The sequence below is a fragment of the Macaca mulatta genome, chromosome 4, assembly GCF_049350105.2.
Source record: "Macaca mulatta isolate MMU2019108-1 chromosome 4, T2T-MMU8v2.0, whole genome shotgun sequence".
Lineage (NCBI taxonomy): Eukaryota > Metazoa > Chordata > Mammalia > Primates > Cercopithecidae > Macaca > Macaca mulatta.
The window spans coordinates 4,073,368-4,097,778 of NC_133409.1; the positions used below are offsets into that span (position 1 = coordinate 4,073,368).

At 44.1% G+C, this 24,411-nt stretch overlaps 2 protein-coding genes across 33 annotated transcripts in view; both read right to left on the reverse strand.

The window, feature by feature from the left end:
- The window catches only part of KIF25 (kinesin family member 25), a 67,435-nt gene extending 66,087 nt beyond the window's left edge, over positions 1-1,348 (reverse strand). The window contains exon 1 of the mRNA XM_028846971.2: positions 1,021-1,348. Coding sequence (XP_028702804.2) covers positions 1,021-1,092 — 72 coding nt within the window. The 5' untranslated portion in view covers positions 1,093-1,348. The remainder of the gene's footprint in view (positions 1-1,020) is intronic.
- Positions 1,349-6,277: 4,929 nt separating this feature from the next.
- AFDN (afadin, adherens junction formation factor) overlaps positions 6,278-24,411 on the reverse strand; it is a 142,212-nt gene continuing 124,078 nt past the window's right edge. For 17 of the 32 annotated variants that reach the window (XM_078001142.1, XM_078001140.1, XM_078001141.1 and 14 more), the window contains 4 exons: positions 15,650-15,784; positions 11,942-12,461; positions 9,003-9,087; positions 6,278-8,427 (listed from right to left, as the gene is read on the reverse strand). In XM_078001142.1, the coding sequence (XP_077857268.1) occupies positions 8,274-8,427; positions 9,003-9,087; positions 11,942-12,461; positions 15,650-15,784 (894 nt within the window). In that variant the 3' untranslated portion in view covers positions 6,278-8,273. The remainder of the gene's footprint in view (positions 8,428-9,002; positions 9,088-11,941; positions 12,462-15,649; positions 15,785-24,411) is intronic. The other 15 variants (XM_078001151.1, XM_078001149.1, XM_078001150.1 and 12 more) reach the window with 5 other exon arrangements.

Below are 24,411 nucleotides of genomic sequence, written 5' to 3' on the forward strand. Positions count from 1 at the left end.
CACGTTTTGCTCAGGTTTCCGGGGCTCCTCTCCCTGCCACCCCGGGGTGTCCCCGGGCAGTGTTCTCCCTCCATGGCCATTACTCCGTTTGAACCAGTGCCCTCCACAATGTGACATTTTCAGAATAGGAATTTAATCTCATCTTCCCACCCTCCTCACAATCCCTCCAACGGTGTCTCCGTGCCCTCAAGAAAGAAGATCCCTTACCAGTCCCGACTGACCAGGCGGAGCTCGGCCCCTTGCTGTGCTCTCAGTCTCAAGCAGCAGCTGCTTCCTGCGCTGCCCCAGCCGGCGCTGACCCCTGCCCAACTCACAGCACTGCCGGCCGCAGCCTCTCACCCAGAGCTCCTGCCCTCAGCCTCCAGCCAGAGAAGGACTCCCCATCTCAGCAGAGCTCAGCTCGGCGGGCACGGGCACGATGCAGAAATCCTTGATTTCTCAGATTAGGCGATGGCTGAATTATAAACACGTGTGAGACCATGCACCTCCACTTCCCAGCGTTCTGTATTTTACATTCTGTGTTTATTTCATTGATCTACTCCCCGGATTCAACTGTATACTCCAAGAGGGCAGTGACTAGAAGAGCTTTACCTGTCCTGGCTTAACTACTGTGCTCCCGGCACGTGCACAGCACACAGCTGACGGTTTTAAAAGTCGCGGAGGCCCCAGGTGGGAGGGGAGAGGAGGCCGGAGGGGAGAGGAGGCCCGAGGGGAGAGGAGGCCCAGGTGGGAGGGGGAGGGGGGAGGTCCCTCGGGGGACGAGGTCCCCAGGTGGGAGGGGAGAGGAGGTCCCACAGGGAAGTCCAGGGCCTCAGGTGGAGGTCAGTGGTGGGAGGACAGAGCAGGTCCACCACCCCTAGGTCGTGGAAGCCTAGACGGGAGGGGACAGATCACGTGGGGCCTCTGTGTCCAAAGCTGGCCACCATCCAGTGAAAACCTCAAGCTCCCCGGTTCTCCCAGGCCTCAGCGTGGAGCCTCTGAGGGGGGAGGTCCCTCCCCCCACCCCCCACCCCGACTCACCCGCACTTGGCTTTGCAGCTGCCGGGTCCGCTGCTCCCAGAAGCTCCCCCACCGCCCGCCCCCGGCCGGCATCGCCTCTGCTTCTGGCCTCTCACCGCCCCAGTAACCGGCGCAGGTGCAGGCGTTGGGGAGCGAGAGAGGGTGGCTCGAGGCGGGAGCCAGGGGCAGGGGGAAGAAGCAGGAAGACCCGGGGGAGGGGGCCGGTGTCCAAGCGTTGAGGAAAGTTTCATGCCTTCTGAATCCCAGGCCTCGCTGGACCACGGCCCCGCCTGGTTCTCCTGTAACTTGCGGAGCTCCTGGACCGGCGCTTCCCAGAGGCGCTGCGCTGAGTCCCGGAAGCAGGACCTGAACCTGGAAGAGGAGGGGCAAGCAGCTTCCTGCTTCCTCCTCCCCGCACACTGCAGAGGGAACGGGCCCCACTGCCTCCTCCTCCCGCACACTGCGGGGGGAACGGGCCCCACTGCCTCCTCCTCCCCGCACACTGCAGAGGGAATGGCCCCACTGCCTCCTCCCCGCACACTGCAGAGGGAATGGCCCCACTGCCTCCTCCCCGCACACTGTGGGGGGAACGGGCCCCACTGCCTCCTCCCCGCACACTGTGGGGGGAATGGCCCCCACTGCCTCCTCCTCCCCGCACACTGCGGGGGGAACGGCCCCCACTGCCTCCTCCTCCCCGCACACCGCGGGGGGAATGGCCCCCACTGCCTCCTCCTCCCCGCACACTGCAGAAGGAGTGGCCCCCACTGCCTCCTCCTCCCCGCACACCGCGGGGGGAATGGCCCCCACTGCCTCCTCCTCCCCGCACACTGCAGAAGGAGTGGCCCCCACTGCCTCCTCCCCGCACACTGCGGGGGGAATGGCCCCCACTGCCTCCTCCTCCCCGCACACTGCGGGGGGAATGGCCCCCACTGCCTCCTCCCCGCACACTGCGGGGGGAATGGCCCCCACTGCCTCCTCCTCCCCGCACACTGCGGGGGGAATGGCCCCCACTGCCTCCTCCCCGCACACTGCGGGGGGAATGGCCCCCACTGCCTCCTCCCCGCACACTGCGGGGGGAATGGCCCCCACTGCCTCCTCCTCCCCGCACACTGCAGGGGGAATGACCTCCATATTTTAATGTGGTGGCTTCTCTGGTCACTCACAATCCAGCACTAGCACACAGCAGTCGGGGAAGTCCCGTGGGTGTGATACACCCTGTATTTTGAAGGCTGTACATGAAAAAGAATGTAGAGAATCTGAATGCATTTTATGTGTAGATTGCATGTTGAAATGATGCTGTTGGGATATATTAGGCAAAATAAAATATATCACAATTTATTATGCTTCCTTCTACTTTTTTCACGTGACTCCTAGAAAACGGACGGTCTCTGGAGGGGCTGGTGTCAGGTCTCGAGGGGACTGAGCTGCTCTGGGCCCCTCCTGTGTCACAGAATGTGGCCAAAGGCTCCCGGAGAGTCGGTGGCAGTGCTGGATGGAGGCTTTGTCTCTTGTTGCAGCGTGTTTGTGATACATCACGTCTGTATCACTGACTTGGTTTCCAAACTTAATTACACAGCAGCGGTTGGCTAGGCATGCACACAGGCCAGGACAACAGTGGCGAAAAGGCTTGCGCAGCTTCCCAGCTCACAGCCCAGCAGAGGTGACAGGACACGGTATGCGACGTGATCGCGGCAACCATGCGGCATGTTGGTTAGGAACATGGACACCTGCTTCTCCTGGCACCAGGGGCAAGGACGCCCTCCCTGACCAGACCCTGGGCTTCTCCACACCCTTTTTCAGCTCAGCCTCAAGTCTGCATCGACATGAGACTCCCCCACGACTGCGTCCAACATCTGATCAGTTCCGTGTCCCCTGCCATCCCCCAGGTGATGCTGGGTTCCCCAGCCCCGACTTTAGCAAGACTCCCCATGGGTCAGTTTAGCCCGAGTGCCCTCCAGCCCTGCTGTGGCCTCTCAGTGACCCTCTTTGCACCAACCTCTAACCTGCTCCTTGGCTGCCGGTTCCACTTGCCTTGCTGTATGCAGAGTTGAGTCCAGCTCTACACTGAGGTGTTTTGTTCCCCCATTACAAAGTTCTGGAATACAACCTGCTTTACCACTTTAATGACTGGCTCTGCCCAAGTCATTGGAAATCCTGCCAAGAGGTGTGACAAATTTGCTTCTACCAGAGACAGCCAGAGGCCCCGTGTATGTACACAAGTCAGCCCCGCAAATGGTGTCCTCAGGAGCAAAGAATATTCAGGGCGGCCCATGTCCAGTGCTGCCTGAGAAATGCCTCTTAGAATGTGAGGCTGAGCCAACTTCCCCCTGGAAGGCACTTGCTCTTCTGAATACATGGAACTAGTTGCGGTACCAAGACTCCCCGTGCACGCCCTCGCAATCCAGTCGGCCTTTGCACTCTCCTCTTCCTTCATTTCCTATTTTTGTTTGTATTCCATCAATTCCTTGTCTTGCAACAAGAATTCTTCTTGAGAGAGATCTGATCAAATCATTTGTAGACTGCAGCAACCAGCTGTCTTTGAACAATCCTTCTACTGAAGATAGCACTCCTCCATGCTCTCTTGCATGGAAAGCTACTTTCAGAAAGTTATATTTAGTAACACTAAGCAAGATATACACTGGATGACTTGCAGGAGGGAAAGTATATGCAAAAAGTGAATTTTTAATTCCATGATTTTATCCAGTTTATTCCAAAAAGTCACATAACCGCAAAAGATACATACTAGACTTCCGATTGAGAATAGAAGCCGATTTCTTGTGTAATTTACCCAACAAATATTTATGGGTGCCTAGTCTGCAATGGGTGACATATAATAAAACAACTAGAAAGAGAAATAAACACCTCACGTCATTGGAAGGAGAGGCTGCTTCATTTAAATAAGCCACTCTGTGTCCACAAAGACTTAAGAGGGCTCTGGACAGTCTCTGAATCGATGTCAGTGATTTTCCAATATTTAGGTAATGGCAGTCATGGAAATCAGACAAACCTGAGGTCCCGAGACTCCCTAGTTGTGCTTCGCCTGTTCAGAACATGGTACGTATTTTGCTCAACTGAGCTAGGCCGTTTTTATATTTTGGGATCTATTCTCATACAAAAAAGACTGACAGGAGGAAGGTGAACATTTTTAAAGCCATACAATTCACCTACAGTTTCCCAGGTCTCTCTTTAGAGTTAGATTAATATTTTATAATCATTTTAAAAAGTTCCAAGTTAAAGTTGGAACCACTGTCTCCAATTTAACATTCATTTAAGTCTGTAGTCTCTATAAAAGAATAAAACATAAGATTTAGAAGAACAGAGAAAAATAAGATCTAACCCACTGAAGACATGTGAAGTTAGTTTTCAATCTGAAAGCCATGGTGACCAATTTCTGTTTGACAGCCAAGTTGAGTTTTGTGCTCTTTCCTAGTCTGTTCTTTGGCATCTCTCTAACTATGCAAACAACTCTAGAGCTTACCTGGGCCCACCCCAGCCCACGCCTCCACGCTCTCCTATCTGGGTGGCCACACCACCATCTAGTTCCTCAAAGCCTCCAACTCCTGCAGAAGCCTGCTCCGGGCTTCCATTCCTTCCCCCCGCATGCCAGCAACCAGAGCGACTGACGTCACCTGGGTGGCCCCAGCCCCTCCTCGAAACCCTGCAGAGGCTTTGCACTGCGCGAAGAAGACAAGTCACACTTCTTGCCATGGTCTTAGAAAATGCTCTTTTACCACTGGATAGCACCAGGTGGCCCCTGGCTCTCTCCAGCCCCTGCCTGCACCCTCCTGTCCTGGGGCTCTGGCTCTGGGCTCTCCTGATCTTCCAGAGGCTCTAGCTTGCCTGCCTCAGACTTCTTCCATCTGCAAGGCTTCTTAAGAGCATCATTTTCTCAAAACAGCCTACTGTCTCCACAGGAACTTTATTAGGCCTCCGGGTGTCCCCTGCACTTCTTTACAGTTAAGTTACTATGGATCAGCACATGTAAATGAAACATGTGCTTCTGCCTCTTGGAGTGATGCTCCCTGGGGGCAGAGCCGCACTGTTTCAGGAGGGCAGGTAAGCGCTATGAGACCAGTCACCGAGGCAGAGGAGGCACCCGTAGGCTCCCATAGACACTTGCTGAATTACACAAGAAACTGGCTTCAATTCCCAGTCTCAAGTCTAGTCATGTCTCTTTTGAGGTTATGTGATTTTTGGAATAAACTGGATGAAATACTGGAAATAATAAAACTATCACTTTTTGTACATCCTTTCCCTCCTGCAAGTCATTCAAATTAAATTTTGCTTAATGTTTACTAAATATAACTAAATCTTTGCAATCAGTTTTCCATTCAATAAAGGGTAAAGGAAATTGTGTCCAATGGCGCACACCAGAAAATTATCAAGTGCTTGCTGGTCCGTGTGACAGAAGATCACTGCAGGGCAGTACCATCACTTCCACTGACAGAAACAGAAACACAGGCCTTGGGAAGAAAACGGAATCTGTATTAACACTCAGACTTCCTAAGTTTTTGTATTCTCAAACATTAAAGTATCTTTTTAGGCATTAAAATATAGTAAAAGTGAATACTGTAGTTTCAATACATAAACATCTCGTTCTATCAAAAAGGTCTCCACAACTTTCTACAACCCTAAGACACGCCTTCCTTCATGAACCTCATTTTCACAATATATGGACTACAGTCACCCTGCTGTGCAGCAAACCGATCTCAAAACCTGTTCCTCCTATCTGAAACTTTGTATCCTTCAACCAACAACTCCCCATCCCTTTCTCCCCCCATGAAAGCCCTAAAAATTCTCCATCCCTGCCCTGTCCGGTCCTCCTGCTCATAGGCCATTAAAAGGTACACTGGAAATAGGCAGAGGCAGGAGGAACAATGGCGCAGAGGCAGCGCTGAGCCCCGTCCACATGCAAGGTCCCGCCCGCACATGCCTCCCGCAGCTCCCAGGTCCTCATAATGTGGCTTGTGCAGTTTTACAATCAAACATACCCTTTTACACAAGGCTGTCCTGAGTGGGTTCCTGCACTAAGACACATATCACCAGGATGCCTTATGTACACCATTTACTTATTACTAGGGATATTTTAGGAATTTCAAAGAGGCCACCAAGAGACAGTGTCACTGAGAAATGGCTTGAATGCCCACCTGAGCTTGCCTGGATCAAGGAAGAATCAGGAAGGCCTGGGCAGTGGAACGGCTTATGAGACTCACAGACACCTGTGTGACGAGGCACATGACACATCCCCACAAATGAAAACCACTGCCTGACACAGAAATCATACTCAGTGTTTAATGAAGAATAGAAAGATGGAAAGAGACGGGCGAGGAAGGCTGATGTTACAAATATAAACTTTGTCAGCACTTTCAAAACAATAGCAAATACACTTAAATACATACAAAGTTTATTAAAAATAGGTTGCAACTGAAATACAGTAGAAATGGAAAACTACAGCAGTTTTGATGTTTTCTCATAGTAATGCACACTTTTGAAAAGCACTTTTACACATATTCACATTTGACCTCACTGCCCAAAGATGGCCAAATCCACTTGTATATGGGTTTCACAACCACGCATACGAATATCCCTGTATGTAGATATTTACATGTATCTGCATGTTCTCATGTGTATTTTTCTATATATTAACAGAAAAGTAATTCATCTGCATCTCTTTAAAGAAAGTGTGGATTTAGTGGCCATAAGGCTGCCAGTGTTCTCAAGATATTTGGGAGGCGCTTGCTTTTCCTAGAACCTCTGCCGCAAGCAAGCAAATCCTTCCTAAACACTCAGAACCATTTCACTCTCTTACTCAAACAAGGAAATGGTAAGAGCACACTTTCAAATAAAAACCCTGATAGACATAAAAAAATATTTACACTCGCATTTTTAATGATTTATCATACAACTCTTATTAAAAGTGATTTCGAAGGCAGTAAAAGCCCCTATGTTTCTCTTTGAAAGTGTGCCTATTTTCCTAACCTACGTATGTGTAAGAGAACAATATGGTACAGAAAAATCATTTGGACTCCACCAAGGGCTTTGTCAAATAGAAAATTTGCTTGTAATCACAAAGTAATTTATCATCTTAACACCAGACAATATAAAACACACTGAGGTCCGTCTCCCCAACATCAGCCACATATCCACAGCTGAAGAAATAACAGTGGTAACTAATAATTCAACAAATTAAAATTAAATAACTCTATTACAGTATAAAAATAGCTTGAACTTCCATATGAGTTATTCTTACAATATTTAAGTTACAGATGCCCTGTAATTGAATTCCTTCCTTTTCTTGACGGCATACACATGAAAATCTCTTTCTTTTTCAAATTAAAAATGTCTGAGTGACAGCTGTGCTTAAGGGGTTCCTACTCATCTCCCATTCTTCTGTCGTTCCCAGTCACACGAACATTGCTCCAATCAAGATATCTTCTTTTACAGATGCCTGGGAACAGCTGAAGTTTAGTTAACTTTGTAATGTAACTGTCATCTTTAAATTTACCAGTGATTTATTAAGTCTAACAATAATCTGGTATTTATAAAAATAAAATCCCCTAAGCTTAAATCCTTAGAATTTTCTTTCAGAATTAAAATTAATCAAATATTTAGAATTGATCAGAAGAGCTCAGATTTGTGAGGAATGAGTGGAACAGTCTCGGATGTGCGTCATCGCACAGGAAGCTTTGGCCTAAGCCGTTTCACGATACAGACTAGAAGGATATTGTGGGAACAGACACAATCAGGGGACATGGGAGGAGCATGTCGTCACATGTTCCTTCCTGGGTAGAAGAGTGTGTGGTCACTACTAAACAGTGCCAACAACAGTCTGAATAGTTCAAGCTATTCTCTGCTTGACGGCTAAAATCAAGTTTCTGAAAAAAAACAAAAAACAGAAACAGAACTTCTTTGTGCTCCTCGGTCGATGATGGGGGGAAGATGGGAAAGAAGACACATCCATTCTCTCCTCCTGCCCTTAGTTCTGTCCCCTTTGAACTCAGGACTCCAAAAAAGAAACCAACAAAAAACTTATCCTCATGTGAGTTAGATAATTAAGAAACTAGACAGTGTTTAAGTTACGTAAATGGCAAGCTCATGGTAAAGTAAAATTTCTTGGAATTGAAACATTTCTAAATCCCAACAATTTTAGAAACAGAAATTGCAAATCACTTAGAAATATGACCCCCTTCCTCCTTCCTCTTCAAACTCGCACCTACAAACCCACAACCGAGAAGATTTTGGGGTAAATACAAAGTGTCCTCCTCATTTCTTTTTCATTTTGTGTTCAGTTCATTCTCCAGTTCTGTTAATTTACGAGAGGCTTTCACTTTATTGGATACATCTTGACCTTGTGAAAAAAGACGCTGGCGTTCCTTGAATGTCAAGTTTTCAGGGGCCCCAGAACTTCCAGGTAAATCTGCATCTTGGCTGCAGAAGAGGGCAATACGAAAGATTACTGGACAAACTAGAAACCACCTGTCAACAATTACATACGTTTGCATGACGGCAATTAAAATTATCAGACTCATTCTTTGTTGAATTGTGCTGTAACTTCTCCTACAATTTAAATCACGGCTGTGTTTAAACCCATCTAGAAAACAAGGGCACCATGTTTTCTTGGCTAAAACATTAACTTTCCCCAGTCATAGTCCACTCTCAAAAACCTTGTAAGTTAGATTTTAGCAATTCTTACCAGTGAGACAAGTGTAACCTGAGGGGCACAGGTTTAACACACACACTTTAAGGAATCTTACACGTGCCTGAGAGGCGTCTGTAAATACGCCAGAGTAGTAAGAAGCTACAGAACGGTACTGATGACTTTTCTGGTGAGTTCACATTCACTGTTTTAAGAACACTTGGGGCAATAGCATTTCTAACTAAAATCGAGGTGAGGGCACAGAGTGAAGCCATGAAGTCTGTTTATATAATTTAAAAGTGCCATGAAGAGTGAAAGGGGTCATCAGGTACAGATGAAGTTCTTTGTCTAGCGCAACTGTCCATACCTTTTAGAACGCTTCTCTTTCGCATCCCGGTAAGCGTCATGGGCTCCAACAGCTGCTCCGGCAGATCCTGGGTAAGAGTTTGGTCCTTTTCCATGAAAGAAACAGTACAAGTTAAAGTACTTCATTATTTCTAAGCTTTACTCATGATAAAGATGCAGTGCTCAGAGAATAAAAAAATACCTTTACAGATTAAGCAGGAAGGTAAAAGACCCTTCATATTGTATCAAAATTTCATCAATTTGAAATTCATCTCTGTTGGTGGCCTGAGTAATCCAATTACTACTCTCAAAAGGTGCTAAAAAACTGACCTGACACCCTTCATTATTAGAGAGGAATACTGCCCATGGCCCCGCTCTGCCTCGGACAGCAGAGCAACTCTGGGTGAGTGTAATAACATCAACCCATTCTGGGTGAGTGTAACATCAATCCATCGGCAACATTTGCCCTGTTCCTACTGGCTTCAGGGGATTGCTAAGGATCAAAAGATGTGATGCAGATACAAAGTTTTAAATGTATCCAAGTAATAATGTCGCTAAGTGTATCCAAGTAACAATCAATGTCATATTGTTAAAATCATAATACAGCAAATCAGTGTTAATGTATTTCTATTAATTGTAGCATTAGAAAAATTCACACTTGAAAAATCTGCTGACAGTGTAATACAGGCTGGAGTAACAAATGCTCAAACTATTTAGCAAACACTGACAGCAATGAATATTGGATTAAACAGGCCACAAAAGTAGTACAATATTTTCACATTAAAATTCTTTTTCAAACAACTTGCACAAAAATACATTTTTGTTTCTCTTCTTCTACAAAAGGGCCTGCTGTGCAGAACTTATCTGGCGTACTGCAGACGGGACACAGCTGCCTTTTGAAGGGCGCCTCTTTGCACTGCACCTTTACTCAGGTTTCCCACCACCACTGTGGAGGACGCCATCCTCAGCTAAGACTCAAAAGATTCAACAGAAACACATCCCTACCTTATGACAATCTATAGCGGGCCTTTAGATAAATTACTGCATGGAGACATTTTTCTCCCACTTTAATTCCAAATTTTTTATCTTGTTTATTTTTAAAAACATTGCGTTGTATCTTTTGAGCTTTGTTTTAAGAATGATACTGGCTTTTTCCACTGGTAAAATTAATTCTTCAAAATTTTCAGAACTTTTAGACTTAAGAGTATCAAATATCTTTAGCTGACTCTCTATGAATACTCCAAGTCACAGATCATTTTCAAAAGCTTTACTGATGAATCTTTCATATAGTGCTATGTTCAAATCTGGTATTACTCATTCCAATTCACATCTTAATGCTGCTCCTCTCACTGTCCAGGGGAAGAAGCCAAGTCCATCTGCAGAAGCACGCTTTACCAGAGTGCTTGCGACAGAAACAGCTGAGCAAGGAATGAGACCATGCTAGTGAAATGAGGAGGACAAGGTCAGAATGCGCTCTGCACACGGTGCAGACGGCTCTGTACATTACGAAGAAGTCTTCGAAGAGGCGGAGCAATCAGATGTCGGCTATGACCTGGTCCTGTGTGGTACTTCACGTGTGCAGTAAAATAAGGGTTAGTGGTAGGACTGAGAGCCAAGATGGTGAGCAGTGACACCTCACTATAATACTTGGCTACCAAACCTCACATTTCTGTCATCTTAAGTTCAGCTTATAAAAACTCCATACAAGGAGACTGATGGCATCCTGCTTCAAAATGTACCATTATTCCATAAATTTCTCTGAAAGGTACTAAATTATAGATATTTACAACAGATATTTCATAAAGTGATTTAATCCTGGCTTCCAAGGTGACTCAACCTAATATTATTATATATTAAACCTTCAAAGTAGATCAAAGCTCTGAGCCGGGGGGGAAAAAGACAGAATTCTGGCAAAATTCATCTGTTATTTGAGTAAGACTGACAGTTACACTGAGTCTTATTCTTCTTTCAGAATTGTCGAGTCCCATACACTGTTTATGCAGAATGATACAGGATTCAGAAGACTCTCAAACACTCATTAAAAGTAATACTCCTGTATTTGAAGATATTTAGTGCCAGAATTCCAGTCCCATTTAAGGTAAGAATAGTGTGAAATCTGAATCCTTATGAATTCAGCTATATTTTAAACATGGTGTCTCGAAAACACTGACTACTGAACCCATGCTTGTGACAGCCTCTAGGCCCTGCCCCCTGCAGAACTGTCCTGCTCTACAGTCAGCGTAGGGGGTTTCCCTAAGGTCAGCTGCACGCCTGCTGAGGTCTGGCTGCTGGTGTTACTAGGTGCTAAGAGTGCAAGTAACAGGAAGCAGTGAAGCCAGTTAGAGGAAAAGGGGATGAGAGGAATTTCACTGTAACTGGGGTCTCTGGACTCTGGCGTGAGGCAGCCTGCACGGAGATTATGAAGCCAACAGTTAACCAGCTTAGCAGATGCTCCGGCCACACCAACCAAACCACCATGAGAATGCATGATTTATTCCACAGGCTACTTAATCCAGAACAGAAAGTTCTACCAATATTAAATAATGGAAACTTAAAATGTAATTATAATACTTTGTCTTTAGAGACACTACAATGTGTGAAAAGGCACTTGTTCAAACAAATATAAGGTCATTTGTAGAGATAGAAAATGAAAGCCAAGACCAACAGTACTTCAAGTGATTTGGGAACAACACAGAAGGACTGATTGTCAGCTGATCAAAGAAATGGAACTTTTTAAAGTGCAAAAGAAATCGGAGTACTAAGATATCTACCAAAGAGTATTAGCAAAGAACATTACAATCAGAGGCAGAGGAGGATCACCATGCTGAGACCAGTGATCATGTGACATCCAAATTCCAAAGCAAGTACGATCGCCATGGACCATACTACAGGGCAAGTGTGCAGAGAGATGCTGAGGTTCCAATCATTAAGACAACGAGCGCTGATTTGTCACTCTTTTACCTCTACCTTTGCAGTGGCTGGGATGGTAGGAGCTGGATTTTTTTGGAGGGGGCGGGGGCTGGCCTTTTTTGTGAGCAGTACTGTTGGCTTTGGCTGGGGATGGCTGGAATGAGTTCGAGAGAAAGATGCCATCGGAGGCCGGGCGTGGCTGGCAGGGGGGTGGCCGTGGTTTAAGAGGGGCAGGAAGAAGGTCCCCATGAGACATTCTCGTGCTGGAGTACTTATCCTGACCTGCTAGGCTGCAGTCCTCCTCCTCCTCCTCCTCATTGTATGCAACAAACTTGGCAGTGAACAGCGAGTCGGGGGAGAGGACCTGGGTTTTGAGGTAGGAGGCGTTTCGCTGAGGCGGGGGAGGAGGGGCGCCGGGCGCGGGGGACGGGGACGGGGGCTCGTAGTCCCGCGGAAGCGGAGGGCGGCACAGACCAGGTGCCTCGGGCTCCAGCAACCTGCGCGCCGCCTCGTCGTGCTGTCTGCGCCTCTCAGCTTCCAGGCGGCTGTAATACCCTTCTTCCTGTCGCCTCTGCGGGCGGGAATAGACAAGAGTGCAAAGGTCAGAGGTCAGAAGGGAACAGCCGACCCACTGGGCCTTCAAAGGGAACAATCCTCATCATCACACTGACGTCAAAGTTGAATAGTTACAATTACTATATAACAGAAGCAGCAGGTCCATCCGGAGTCTTCTCCCTAGGCTTACAAGTAATTAACACTATTCTGGATTATTTGACAGAAAACTGCTCAAAAGCACGGAATGGATTAATTCTCAGCCTCCTGCTTCCCAGTCACTTATGCCTCTCCATTATCCCAGTGGACTGAATTCTCCTCTGCTTTCCTTCTTTCCCTCCTCCATGCTCCTGTTACTTCCTTCTCTCTCTCCTCCTCTGATTTTGGCAGGATATGAACTTACCTGTTACTGCAGTGTTTAAAGATAACGCAAAACTAAAAATAGGCTGTGACTGGCTTTCTATAGCCAGCACTTTCCGAAAGGCAAACTTGCGTTCTTTTTCACTGAGCCCCCATGAATGCAGAGGAGCAGTCCTTCCTGGACAAGGAGGACGTGACTGAACCACCCTGTCTACTTCCGGTTACTAGGAAGGAGATCAACAGGAAACCAGAAATGAAAAAAAAAAAAAAACCCAAAAAACACTCATTCTCCCAAAGTAACAATCTAACAAATATGCTTTCCATAGTTCTCAACTTATATTTCAAATCTTAATGAACTCCCTGACAGACAGAAAATTAGAGAGCCAGGAATTAACAGCAACAGCAACAAGAGATTCAAATATATTTTGACACATACTGTACATGTTTTTCTCACATACATCTGCACAAACTACAGTTGACAGTGTTAAAATTATTTTAACATTAAAAAAAGGTAACAGCACAGTTTTGTTAAAGATTGACAAAAGTTTTAGAGCACAAGAAAAAAGTAAATAAGAAGGGGGATGAAAGAGCAAACAGAATAAACTGCCTCGAGTAAATGTTTAATGCTGTGAAATGAAGTACAATGAATTTTAAATTCGTTCAACCAAAGAAAACTAATTTGAGAGACCTTGCTGGCATTCAGTGAAAAGTTGTTAGTCCTATTTTCAATTTCATGCTGTATTTTCTCCCTACTCCCTCTAGAGCCACACACACACACACACACACACACACACACACACACACACACGAGTGAATATGCAGTATCACTCCACCTTTTGAGGGAGAAAACTCTTAAGAATAAATGCCAGCCCAATTACTGCCCTGAGCCCAATTTCTCATTGAATCTTCTTGCTCTATGTTTAGAAATCCTGAAGGAAGACTCTCATTTTCTTGTCTACACAGAGTAAGTGTTCCCTTGGAGTGAGGAATAAACCAGAATGACTTCCTGTGGCTTTTAAATGGAACTATCAAGAATCTTGGTATTAACATGAAGAACAGTTGCTTGATAACATTTTAGGGAGAAATCAAAACATCCTCTTTTAGTTATACCAAGAGCAGATACAATTACAAGACGACTTTATTCTACCCAACAAATGAATGGCACATTTTTCTATAACAAAGCAAACCCATGAGTTTTGGACATTCTGATATAAAAATAGGTTATTCGCCTTCTTTTTACAGTGACCACTTAATTATAGAAGCAGTTACTAACACAAGTGTATTTGACATAATCATGAGTTATGAAAACACATTGGAAAAATTAAATAACCCAAGAGTTTCTCAACATAGGAAAAACATGGCCTGGTCCTCTCTGCATGTGCTCTGTGCTGCCGTGACAACCCAGCTGCCCCCGTCGAGGCTCCAGCGTGGCCAGGACTGGGCCCAGCTGTAACAATGGGCACTGTGCAGGGCCTGGGACAGCCACGCTGGCACTGACCTGGAAAAATACAGCCCTCCAAGCAGCCAGGGCTGCTTTCACGGAACAGCAAAGCAGCAGCAAACACCGCCAACACTCAGACATCAAGCGGCTCAGCATTTTGGAAATCTGATTTCCTTAGAAAGATCATCAATGTTGACTTACCATTACACAAGTGAAAGACTCATAGGGGAACCTAATCCTGAAAGCTCAAACTCTTTGAAAGGACTTCAAACGCTATTCAGAGTCAACAGATAATATGATAATAAACTTAGAGGGCAAAGGTCTACGAAATGCAGAAATCACCAATTTCAACACAGGTGAGTGTCCTTATTCACTCTACTCCATTTAAGTGAAGTCACATCATGTCTATCAAGCTTACTCTTAGATTGCTCTATATCCTAATAGATCATATCACTACAAAAAACTCCCTACAAGTTCTTTTCTGTGAACAGTACACTGTTCTATTAATATAGTTCACTAGACTATCGAAGAAGGAATTATTAATAAAAACTAAATTTTCCGCCATCAGAAGTTGTAACACTGAAAGCTTCTACCTTCACAGAAGGGAAGTAACAGAGAAGAGCAGCTTCTCTCAAACCACACAGAGCAACACGCAGTCCCCTCGGGATGAAACAGGCCCCCACAGGGAGCTCAATGGCTACAGCCTCTTCATCCAGAGGGCATTGGCCACACACAGGACGAAGGGAGATATGGAGAGAAACATCTCAAAATCCCCATTTCTCAGAATGTCAAAATTCGCTGTCATTTAAAAATTCAATTAAAAGGGTTACTTGACTTAAAAACACACACACACAAATGAAAATAAGTAACTCAGAATATTTACTGGATTACATACTAAATTTTCCTGTATCATGTTTTCTAAGCCATCTGCTCTCTTTACCATCAACCAGAAGTGAGTGATTTGAGTAAACCATCTATTTGAAATGTTGAATGGCAGCCAACTGTCTTACTATGCTTCTACTGCTTCCCACGGTCCACATGCCATTTAAGCAATCACTGAACAAATGTCACCTTCACAATGACAAGCTGGGCCATGTCCAGTAAAGATGAGTGCCCGAGGAAACGAACCCTTTGCAAAGAGGCTCACTGCTACACACACCCAAGAGTTCAGAAGTTTGAGGGAGACAAAACTTGGCAGATAAGGGGATCTGGAGACAGTCCAGAAGAGAGGTAGGTGGGCCAGACGGGGTAAAGTTGCTGGTCCAATCACAAAGCTGGGGGAGCCAGGCCCTGCTCTGCCTTGTGCTTCTTAAGACACACAGAACTTCCAGCCCGCTCTGCCCCAGCCAATCGATTACGTTCAGGCTAACTTGGTAAAATTCTAGCTGCCCTTAGAGGACCATAACCTTTTCTTCAGCGTCTCGTTTTGTTCGCTCCTCCTCCTGCCGCCGGCGCTCTTCCTCTTGCCTCGCTCGGTCTTCCGCTTCCCGCTTGCGCATCTCTTCTAACTGCTGCTGCCGCCTCCGCTCCTCGTCCTGCAACTAACAACAGGCTGACATTAATCTCCCTCCACAAACTCCACCAGCACAAGACATAAAATGCACACATTAAGACAAGTAGACACACATATACACATACACACACACAGAAAGTTAAATACAAAATACCAGGTTAAAATCACTGTTGGAAGATAAAACTTTTTACATTTTTTTAGCTCTACAATTTTAAAATAAATTACCTAAAAACTGTTGTCACAAATCCCAGAGTTATTCCTCCATTAATCATGGCTATAAGATGGAATTCATCATCTACATTCACACATTCAACAAGCACAATTCTTTTACTGGAACAATATTAGTTAACCCGTTCACGTAACTTAACAGGCTCAAACAGATAGGCCCCACTTGATGGGCCTGCAGAACACGCTTAAACACCTCCTTCCCTCTCCCTTTTCAATTTCCACTATGAATGTCTTGTAGAAGAGGGAGGCCCCCACTTGCCTCTGCATAGGTGAGACAGAAGCAACATATGTGACTCCAGTGGGCCGGGCAGTCATCGGTCTTGCCTGGGGACCAAGGCCTGCCACTCTCTTTCCTCTGCCCTTTGCCATCAGGTCCCTCCAGATCCCACCCTGGATTCAAGAATTTCCTCCTGACTCAGAAGCACCCTACACTCTGCACCATGGACCCTGAAACTGAGATGGAAGCACTCTACGGTCTGCACCATGGACCCTGAAACTGAGATGGGAGCACCCTACAGTCTGCACCATGGACCCTGAAACAGAGATGGGAAGGAGCCCTATCTCACCACCCTCCTATCTCACGCTCTTCTGTCTGGACCTAATGTTGAACTCTCAGTCAATACAATCCATTCTGTTTTCAGGTAACCACAAGTCAAGAAGTCCTTATGTTAACAATTCATTACCTGACTGTTTTTGTCTTTTTGGTCATTCAAGTTCTGCCTTTTTGAAACAACACAAAAAGATACCTTTCCTTCGTATCATTCAAATACTTAAGGATGTCCTTCAAATACCTAAGTCTCTTCTTTTCAATTTTTAGCTCCTTTATCCTTCTGCTTACATCTCTATGTGCCATAGGTTGAAAATGCCTTTCCTAAAGAGGAACCCTGGATTAACAACCAGTGAAGAACAGACAGACTCACCCTTTTTGTCTCAGATACACAGCTTTTCTGTTATTCTAGTCTAAAATAATGGCAACTTTGAAAATTGTGTTCTCCATTTACTTATCTGTATAGACCTGTGCTACAGGAACACCCACAGCTCTATTATCATACATCATGAAGAAGTAATCAATGTTTATAGGATTAAAATGAAACTTAAAGCCATCTAGTTCAATCTCTAACCACTTCAGGAATCCCTTACAGAAAATTCCTATGTGTTTCAATTTCTACAGAATTAGCAGTTTGTCTATACATTTTTTGTAGCAGAAATATAAGAATGTTAGCTGCTGGGATTTGAACTGTGTTTGTATTTTTTTTTTTCAAATAAAAATCTAACAACTTCACTCTCCCTTGACTTCTGTGAAGAAAACACTGTATCTGGTGAGAAAGAATAAATTAACCTGTGTTATTAGGCTTTTTCATGTCAATAAACAATAATAAAACATCTTAGAAAAAAATTATAATTGCCTTCTCAAAGAGACAAATAATTGAACTGTCTCTAAAGGCAACCTATCCATACCCCTGAGGGATGTTAGGATGACTGGCTTTTAGGGGGGTTATAGCAGGAGGAGATGCCACTAAGAACCCAGAAGGAAGCCATCGGTGATGCCTTGCCCCTGAGTTGACAGAACCAGCCACAGCTCCCCGTGGGCTTCCTGCATGAGGGGCCAGAGGAAAGGATGGAAACGTTCAACAAGGATTTCAGGGGTCAAGAAAAACTAGGAGAACTAGGAGAAACAGCGCCCAAACAAAAATAGCAAAATAAAGCAAGTGAGAATATTAAATAGAAAAGTAATTTAGGGTAGAATGTAAAATTGCATTAATGCAATATGGGTGTTATCCTTATCCCACAAAGCACAAACTAAGTTATGTTAATATTTTCTAGCCCCAATTAAAAATAAGTGCGGAGCAAGAGAGTGTTACACAATGGTAGAGTCCATTAGTTCTTTTAAAGAGAAGTATATTTTAAGAAATCAGAACCATTATCATTTTCATCATTTTTTATAAATCTATAAACAGGCATTTTCTTCTTAAAAGCCTCTCTATTTCTAAATCTGGAACGCACTAAGCAAGGAGCCGCTCCCTGTGCTCAGCTCATTCGTTACTGTTCGTAAAGGAATAGTAATAACCAGCACCAGTGTAATCAAGGCAGTCTCTTTCCACTCTTTGGCTAATTCACATATTTCCATTTCCAAAACATTAATTGTTTTGCTCTTCAAAGCTATGTTGCTTTACTCCCACCATTCACAAAGCATTAATGAGAAAAATGAGACTCTCTTAATTTACTCAAAATAAGAGCTTAAAACAGTACATTGAATTGTATGGGTTACTTATATTCAGTAACAGTTAAAGGATATTTTAACTTAAATTACAAATTTAATCACCCTGCAATCCAGTGGCAAACTGCCTATTACATTAGCACTTTGATTAAAAGAATGAAAAGTTACGTGCTACCAAAATAGCCTTGCAGGAAGTGATATCTGAGGGGAGAGCAGAATAGATTAAAAAATAACTATTACCCGATGAATCAAGACCATGCAGACTGAAAGTTATTCTAAATCGAGAACTATGCTGGGATTTGAAAGCCAGTATGTGGCAAGCTTGAGGTAGTCCACATTCCCCAAAACAGGTATTTTCAGGATCGATCGATCTATCTATCTATCTATCTATCTATCTATCTATCTATCTATCTATCTATCTGTTGAGATCTGTGTGTTTATAATTTTGTATCATGCAAATGAAACTGGTATGTGAACATAAAATGGGGCCATAACATCCTTTACTTTTTGACAAATTACTAAAAACACGACTCTGTTAAAGCCCTTAAAAAGCCTTTTTCTCTACAGACTTTTTCTGCGCATGCTCCCTCCCGTTAAAAATGTCCACGCTAAAAAAATTTTAAGGACAAAAACATGAAGAAAACTCCTGATTAGATCATTTATGACAAATGAATGACTGAATTGGAATGCCTTTGGTAAGTAATATATAACACCTGGATTTCAGACGGAGCAAAAGTCTTCTCTATGTCTCAGGGACCGACTTCCTCATCAGGAAAACGAAATCCTCTCTCACAGAGGTAGAGTGTGTTAAATGACACAGGAAAAACCATCTACTGCAGCACCTGGTACTCAGTAAGTGCTAGCTCCCTTCCTATAGCACAGCCCACACACGTTTTTCAGATTTAAGTAAAATGACCACTTTATTAGAAGTTGTAAGATCTAGAGCTTAGCTGGTGAAAGGCCCCTGTGGCAGAGACTAAACAGCATAATCCCCAAGTAAGACAGTGTGGCTCTATGTGGCCTACAACAGAAACCTGAAGTTCTTTTAGGGCAACTGTTTTACGCAATCATACAAACTTTGTATTCCATTCTGTAATATGCATGTGTTGGTTTTAATACGAACATATTTCTTCTCCTAATTCCTCGAGTAAAACTGAGACTTCCTGAAGATGCACTGCGACTAAACTACAGCTTTGATATTCTGGGCAGGGCCCATTTTCATTCCAGAGGCATTCCAATTTGAATAGACAAAATACAGTCTGACTTCCCACAGATAGATTTCTCTGAAGAAATACTTCTGAAATGAGGCTTCCTACTAATTCCTGCTTGAAATTTTTATAAGGCTTTCAATCCAACCCCTTCAATACCTGGGATGCTCAAGAGGGTATGCCCAATTTCTACAGTTCCACGCAAAACAAACAAACAAAAACAGGAAAGCGGAATAGGCGGGAAGACCTAGCTTGGGTTTTCAAGTAAGGAAAGCAGCAGAACCACTGAAATCTTTGAAAACATCTTTTCACTGGTATTACCCCAAGGGGGAGGAATTTCTCCTGTGAATTCTCATGTTTTCTGAGTCAGCAGATGACCTATTAAAATGTGTTAACAAGACAAACCTGAGCTTAGCCACTGAGAGATTTGTCAACCAAGTAAATTTCAAGAAAATGATTCCTGCCACTACAGTGTTACAAAAAGAGGCATTTTTGTGTCCTAGAAAGAGCACTTAATATGAATTCAGAAAATTCCTGTTAAAACCTTCACTCTCACTTGATCCATGTGATACAAGCAGAGTATCCCTTATCCAAAATGCTTGGACCAGAAGTGTTTCAAATTTTGAATTTTTTTAGTTTCGGACTATTTGCATATACATAATGAGATATCCTGGGAACAGGACCCAAGTCTAAATATGAATTGATTTCTGTTTCATATACACTTTGTATATATATAGCCTAAAGGTAATTTTATACAATATTTGAAATAATTTTGGACATAAAACAAAGCTTTGACTGCAACCTGTCATTGAGGTCAGGTGTGGAATTTTCTACTTGTGGCATAATGTCGGTGCTCAGAGTTTTGGATTTTGGATTCTGGATTTTCAGATTAGGAATATTCAACATGTACTGGCCAAGGCTCCCCCATAGTGGGTTTGGAGACCCTGGCTCTCACCTGCTCTGTGTGATACTGGGTCAATCTCTCCCATGCTGGCTTAGGCCCTTGTGCTCTGCCATAGAACAGGTTTGTCATGAGGAAGTGAGAGGAATATATGCAGTTATGTGGCAACCTGGAGTGATGAAGGCACGAGTCACACACCTTGTTATCAGGTGGAAAGACTAGCTACTTCTCGAGGCTGTAGCCAGGCAAAGCTGCAGCCACAGTCACCGCCACCTCCATGGTCCTAACTGACCGGCTACTCAAGTTAGAGACAGGTCCAATGACAGGACAGAGTACTCTGCCGGGAGAAAACAGACGTCCTGATAATTCCAGGTGTCCCGGATTTGCCCACGGTATATAAAGGAAAAGCACTAAAGACACAATGGACTTCATCATAATCTAGTGCTGAAGGAGATCCCTCCAGCAAGTCAGACTTTGGTATGAACGTGACTTACACACCATCTCAGTCGTTAAAATAGGACACAACCTAGCAACAGCTCTACTCTTGAGCTGCCAACAGTCAGGAAGGTCACACACCTTCGAGAGCTTGGGACCTTGGCCTGGAATCCGATCCCACTCACTCGACTGCCTAGCACGCTCCAGAACTCTTCTAGAAACTTGGACAAAGGTCACTGTTCCCATGGAGGTGGCGCTACCCAGAAGACACAAACATGCCTAATGGTGAGTAATGTGCATAGCACGTCCACAGAGAAACACGCAGGACACGGTAGGCCGGTGGGCCGCTGACACAAAGCAGCATGGGCAGGTGGGCCCCTCCAATATGAAGCAGTGGGGGAGGTGGGCCCCTCATGGAAAGATGGCATCTGAGAGACACCTGCATGTGCCAAGAGAGTCAGCCATGGAGACAGGCAGGGACCCTCCCGACGGCCCAGCGTGTGCAGGGTCACTAGAAGGCAGGCAGGCAGGCTGGAGGGCAGTGGGCAAGGGTGTGAAGAGGAGATGAGACCCAGACAAACTTGGACCACCTGTCTAAGTGAAGGGAGAGACTTAGGAGGGCTGTGAGGATGTTCTCGTGGGACTGCTGTACGCTATGTCAAGGCTGTCCTGTGAAGGGACTGGGGGGCAGTACCAAGGGGTCCTGCCAGTCTCTTGCAGTGACCCAGGAAGGAATGGAGAGATGCTCTGGTCACGGGGGCACAGAGGTTGGTCAGGTTGTGAGGAGGTCAAGCCAGTAGAGTTTCTGAACAGAGAAAAAAGGGGGTCATGCATGACTGTGGTTTCCTGCCTGAGCAACTCGAAGCATCAGCTGAAATGGGGAAGGCTGAAGGCAGGATGATGAGCAGTGCAAGGTGAGTGAAGCAGACAAAGATTTCACTTTGAGCATGCTGCACTCCAAAAGTCTTACTTGACTCCATGTGGAAATGTTACATGGGCAGGTGGATATCTGAGTCTTTAGTGTGCGAGAAGTTTGGACTAGAAATCAAATGGGGACATTGCTGGCATCAAAATGGTGCTACCGTCTCAGGTCAGAAGTGAGCACAGAGGATGGAGAAGGCACGCCCTGGACCGCCAGGGATGACGGGTCACCGAGAGACCAGAGGGAAGAGCAGAAACCAGTGCAGGCAGCCTCCCAAATTCATGAAACTCCGCTGCTTCCAAACAGGAAAGGACCTGCCTCATTTATCTGACTACCTACCTGAAAATCCTGTGATGTGTCTTAAGAAAATATCTTAAGAACCACACTGGGTAGCGTCGCTCCCTATATAGTCACATATTTGCCCTTATCCTTATTAAGGAGAGGGCTAATATCTTCACAGAAGAGGGTCTCCTAGGGTAACCTGCCAATTCTTACATAGCAAGAATTCTATAGTTTTTTTTTTTTTTTTTGAGCCAGAGTCTCGCTCTGTCCCCCAGGCTGGAGTGCAGTGGTGCAATCTCTGGTCACTGCAACCTCCACCTCCTGGGTTCAAGCAAGTCTCATGCCTCAGCCTCCTGAGTAGCTGGGATTACAGGTGCCTGCCACTGTGCCCAGCTAATTTTTGTATTTTGAGTAGAGACGAGGTTTCGCCATGTTGGTCAGGTCTTGAACTCCTGACCTCAGGTGATTGACCTGCCTCGCCTCCCAAAGTGCTGGGATTACAGGCATGAACCACCGTGCCCAGCCAATAATTTTATAAATAATGAGGTGCTATTAATAATATTTACTGGGGAACTGGGCTAAGAAATGCTCAGAAACATGTGGTTAAGATCAATATTAATACTGAAAATAATTATCTTTTAAAGAAAGAAACCCTCTGAATTATTTCTATGGAACAAAAACCTTATTGCAAGCATTATTTTACTGTTCATGTGTCATAGGATTCTTCATAGTATAAGAAATTCTCTTTGGGCCTGTAGAGCTGGCTGGTATCTTCAATGCCTCAGGTCAGCACTTGCTCAATGCTGAGCAAGTATTTGCTGAATGAATATCTCACACTAAGGTGACTCTGATTAGTATCTTCCAGCTACACCTATGTACACCAAAACACACAAAGAAGTAGGGAGAAAAACATATACTTTTAAAATCTTTGTTTCATGTAAGAAAAAAAAAATGCAAAGCTCAGAAAACACGCCTTCCAATCACCAAGGAGGGGAGGCGTTTTTAAGAAAGGTTCCTCTCTAAGGCATTACTGCCACTGTGCTAAACTGAGAGGGGAAAAGGAAAAGGGGACTATTATTTGGCGAAAAGGCCATTAAAGTCAAACCTTGATTCATGGGTTTTAAATGTACTGTCTGATATTGGCTTTTGTCTTTAGAAGTTGACTAGAATTTGTCTTCAAGTTTATATAAATATATCAGAGTCTAATTGTCTAGCAGGTGATAAAAACACCACACACAAGCATAATGGGCCCTAAATGATGTGCCAAACTTCCCCAACACGACAATAAACACTTTGAATTTACAACAGACCATGACCTCAAATATTTCTCAGCAGACTGATAAATTGGCATGGCTGATAAACTGAATTAAAATCCACGTTATATTATTAAAGAAAACACAGAATACATACATGTTCACTGGAAATCTCTTACTCTACCAATAGACAGTTATATCTTAACTGGCTACTAATGTCAATACCCTTTCAACTGAGTTTATAACAATTGAAGGTTTAAAATCTATGTCTAATGTAAAAAAAATGAAATAGATTACTCATTGCAAAATTTATTTCATTTGCTCATGTATTTATGACTACATAAGAATACACGGAATCAATTTATGACTGAAACTGAGAAAAGGTCAAAACCATAAACAAACAGTAACACTTAAAATTAACAGAGAAAAGCAAAGAATAACTAAATCTAGGAACATTCAAAGGCATGCTTCTAAAGTGTCAGGGACTCCATCTCCTGATGGAGGACACCCCTAAGGAGAACTGGATCTACTGAAAACATAAAACAGCCACCACTGAAAGAAAAGAAAATCAAGACAGGAAAAAAGCACCAAAGGGAAAGAAACAAGAACATACCAAATCTAGAACAGAGATTGCTGGCATAGCAGTCTGCTGCAGGTAACAGAGAAAGAAAAAAAAAAGAAAGATGAAGTGTGGAAAAAAAAGTTAGGTTTAGACCTGTAATCTGCCATCGGCATATTTTCTCACTATCATGCGTCATCTGTGTTTCAACAACTTGATGAGAAAGGTAAAGAACTGCACGCTAACTTCTGTATTCAGAAACAGAAAAATGCCCACATGGTATTAAATGAGTTTCATCATTAAGATACATAGAAAATAAAAAACAGCAAAATTTCCCTTAACTTTCTTATTTGGAGACTAAGATACTAATTGTAACAGAACTACTAAGCAAAAAACAAATATTTTTTACTAAATTTTCATGAGAAACTTTCCAAATATCACAATTCATACTAAAAGGCTTTGAAATATTCAGTGTTTTAACCCATTTGGAAAAGCTCTGAGACCTTTCAATAAAAGTTGAGTCCTCACAGAAAAGGACACTTCCAGAAATACTACAAGGCTAACTGTTCATTACTGTCAGGACACAGTTATAACAATAAGAAATGCTAACACTGTTGACTCATTTTGCCATACACAACAGTTGTATATT